General features: G+C 40.0%; 1 protein-coding gene across 1 annotated transcript in view; it reads left to right on the top strand.

The window, feature by feature from the left end:
• COL4A6 (collagen type IV alpha 6 chain) overlaps positions 1 to 3,582 on the top strand; it is a 177,125-nt gene that overhangs the window by 95,624 nt on the left and 77,919 nt on the right. The window contains exons 4-5 of the mRNA XM_029282929.1: positions 1,637 to 1,771; positions 2,435 to 2,479. Coding sequence (XP_029138762.1) covers positions 1,637 to 1,771; positions 2,435 to 2,479 — 180 coding nt within the window. The remainder of the gene's footprint in view (positions 1 to 1,636; positions 1,772 to 2,434; positions 2,480 to 3,582) is intronic.

Here is a 3,582-nt window from a genome sequence, read left to right as displayed (position 1 = left end):
AAAAAAAAAGAAAAAGAAAGGAGCTGATTTCTTTGTTTTATTTTCTTCTTTTCATGCTGTTCTGCCAGCATGGAAAAAGATCTAATGCAGGGAGAACTTACATGTTCTCCATGGAGTTTAGAACTCTGTATGTGATCCATATGTTGCAGCTTTGCTTAGTTTTCTTCTTGGCCTTTCGACGAAATAAAAGCTTGTGTTCCAAATTGTTTTACAATGTTATTACAGCTGAAAAGAATAAAATTAACTCGTTCCGAGGATTGGGGGCTCTTTCTTTTATGCTGCTTGAGTCTTTGTTTTGATTATATAATTCATAAACTTTGAAGCAAGCGAGCCCTTTCAAAGGCAACTGTAGAGTTTTGCTGGCTGTCTCAGCTCTGAAGTTTTGAGTTTGTCTTTTCAAAAAAATTAATGAACCAGCTGATGGTCCCAAGATGTAGCAGAATAAATATCAGTGTCTATTTTTAGAATCTGCCAGTGTCATTGGGAGGTCCTCCTTTTGTGTCTGGTCACTTAAAGAAGATAGTGGATAGGTCCCGGGGTGCTTTTTTCTGTAGCAAACTAAGTTGGAAAAACCTGCAAAGTAGACGATTGTTGGACAGTTTTCAAACTGGTGATTCATTCTTAAAGTTTAGCTGGAGTCTTTCTTCTTTTTAAGTTGAATTGAAAGAGTTCACCTGGAAGCCACCTTTTCAAAAATGTAAATGGTTGGCGTCTAGCTTTGTTCTCTTGAGACCCCAGAGAACATTATATTTATTTACATATTCCGTTTTGATGCCAACCAACTCTGGGCATCTCACCAGAAATGAAGAGCAACATAAAAAAGAACCCAATTTAATAGAGTAGACTGGATCAAATTACAAAAATAACTACATAAATGTGCTGTGTGTGTGTGCATGCATAACTTCAATTGCCTCAACTAGTCCCTTCAGTTTTTTGGACAATAATTTTGGAAGTGGTTTGCCCTTGTTTTCTTAACAGGGGCTGAGAGAAGTGACTGGCCTAAGGTCTCCCAGATGGCTTCACCCCTAAGGCATGGCTAGAACTCATTGCCTCCCAATTTCTAGCCTGGAGCTGTTAACCACTACACCAAGCTGGCTGTAAGAAAATAATTAAAGAAATTGCAATCCAAGCAACGTATCAAAACATAAATATTATAACCAACGGAGTTTCATCCACCCTACCCCAAGGTCTGGGACAGAAGCCAAGTCTTGCAGGCTTCTTCTCCTTGTAGTTCAGTGAATTAGGAGGTATCCGTCTGAGCCACTTCTGAATATTATCTGTCTGTTGTGGTTTAAAATCTGTTTTATCCCTTGTCATCCCGGCAACAGATCATATATATTTCTGTCAAGACCATCTTTCCTACACTCTTTACGTCTTGAGAAATTCTGAGAAACCAGCTTCCTAATTTCTCTGCTCACAGATTTGGTAGATGTTCTTCAAAGGCATTTAATGGCTCTATGTTGGGTGTAGGTCTGACCATATTAAGGCCACCTTCTTCGCTCTTCTTCTTAAGGTAGAACGTGGACGTTCAGTTGAGGACTTTGTTCTCAGTAAACTGCTGATATTTACCTTAAGAGGAAGGTCTGCAAAAATATTATTGAGAAACAAAATAAAACATGATTTCCTTCTTTTGTAGGGTCAACCAGGGCTAATCGGGAACCAAGGACCAATGGGCATTGAAGGCTTTACTGGACCAGAGGGAGTGAGAGGACTGAAAGGAGAGAGGGGTGTAACAGGTCCTACAGGTGCAGCTGGAATGAAGGGAGACAAGGTAAGTTCATTCATGCTTTTAGGGTTCTTGTACATCTTCAAAGACAACCCTGTTCTTTCTGCTGTAGTGGCAATTCTGCATTTTGCTGTGTCATTTGGGCATAATCAGGGTAATGAATGACTGAAAGTTAACCAATTATCTTCTATCTGTTTGTCCGTCTATCTGTCTGTCTGTCTGTCTGTCTGTCTGTCTGTCTGTCTGTCTGTCTGTCTGTCTGTCTGTCTGTCTATCTATCTATCTATCATCCAGCCATCCATCATCTATGATATCATCTACCTGTCATCCACCTATCATCCATGTCTTTGTCTCTCTCTGTCTCCCTCTCTCTTTCTCAACTATCTATCTATCTATCTATCTATCTATCTATCTATCTATCTATCTATCTATCTATCTATCTATCTATCTATCTATCTATCTATCTATGTCATCTATCTATGTCATCTGTCTATCTATCAGCTTTATCTATCTATCCATACTGGCTCAGGAATTCTGGGAGTTGAAGTCCATGAGTCATAAAAGAGCCAAGGTTGCCTACCCCTGGTCTATAGCAAGTCCATGCTTGATTTTATATCCATTGTTCTAGGCTAACATGCCTCATGAACTGGACTTAGAACTGTAAAGAACAGACAGACACTTAACTGTATTCCTTTTTTATCCTCTTAGGGCCCAATGGGTGTTCCTGGATTCCCTGGAATTTATGGAGTTCCGGTAAGTTTCTCTGGATTTCCCAGGACTTTGGCATATCTCTTAGTATGGCTTTTGGCCACCGACTTTAAGTATGATTCTGGGTTTGAATTCAAATGCATCTTTTTGTGGTCCTTGATTGAGGTTGTTGATGGGTAGTCCAACAAAAATTCCAGGGTGAAGGTGATCGTATGAAGTTGGTAGGGCAGGTCTTCTGTTCTAAGAGGATATTCCTTTGCTACTGATTGAAGCAGGGGAAGGACCATTACCCGGTCAGTAATGCAGGTAGGTCTGGACCATAGAATGAACATTGAGACTCCAAGAGACAGTGGACTCCAATAGCCACAAAATAGCAGGTGATTGAGGCTGTAGCAAACACAGCCACATCAACATTAGGATCCGTTGATTCTTCTTCTGTGGTCCAGGAGGAATTGGTTAAGTGTACACATACTTGCAAATGCTCAGTTTGTTGCTTTATCCTTAAAAAAAAAAAAAAAGACGAGCGCTTGGAAGAATTTGAAAAAAGGTATTCAAATGCCTGGATGTCCTTACGCCTACAAAGATCAGAGTCATGCAAGCCATAGATCTCCCTTTGGCGCATCATGGGAGCAAGAGATGGACTTTGAAGAAGCAGGATAAGAAGAGTATTACCTCCTTTGATCTTTGGTGTTGGAGAAGATTCCTAACAAAGTCGTGGACAGCCAAGAAAACAAGCCAGGGGACATCAAACAAAGCAACCCAGAGTACTCAGTTGAGGCATAAATGAGCAGGCTCAAATGATCCAACTTCGGATGCATTATGTGAAGACACAGCTCTCTTGAAAAGACTGTAATGCTAGGAAAAGTGGAAGAAAAGAAGTGGATAACCACTATCTGAAGGACCAGGTTAGGCATAAATTGGAATGGAGAAAATATGTCTATGTGGTCTATATTTATTTATTTATTTATTTATTTATTATTTAAATTTATATACCGCCCTATCTCCCTTACGGGACTCAGGGCGGTGAACAGGCAATAATAAAAATCACAATAAATATTGAATAAAAAGCCTGCTCTAAAATACCCCATATAAAACCCCTAGCAAAGCCCAATCAAAACTATGCCAGGCCGGCCGCATGGAATAGATGG

Source organism: Protobothrops mucrosquamatus, unplaced genomic scaffold, assembly GCF_001527695.2.
Source record: "Protobothrops mucrosquamatus isolate PMUCROS unplaced genomic scaffold, P.Mucros_1.0 scaffold_25, whole genome shotgun sequence".
Taxonomy (NCBI): domain Eukaryota; kingdom Metazoa; phylum Chordata; class Lepidosauria; order Squamata; family Viperidae; genus Protobothrops; species Protobothrops mucrosquamatus.
This window is presented reverse-complemented; position numbering and strand designations above follow the sequence as displayed.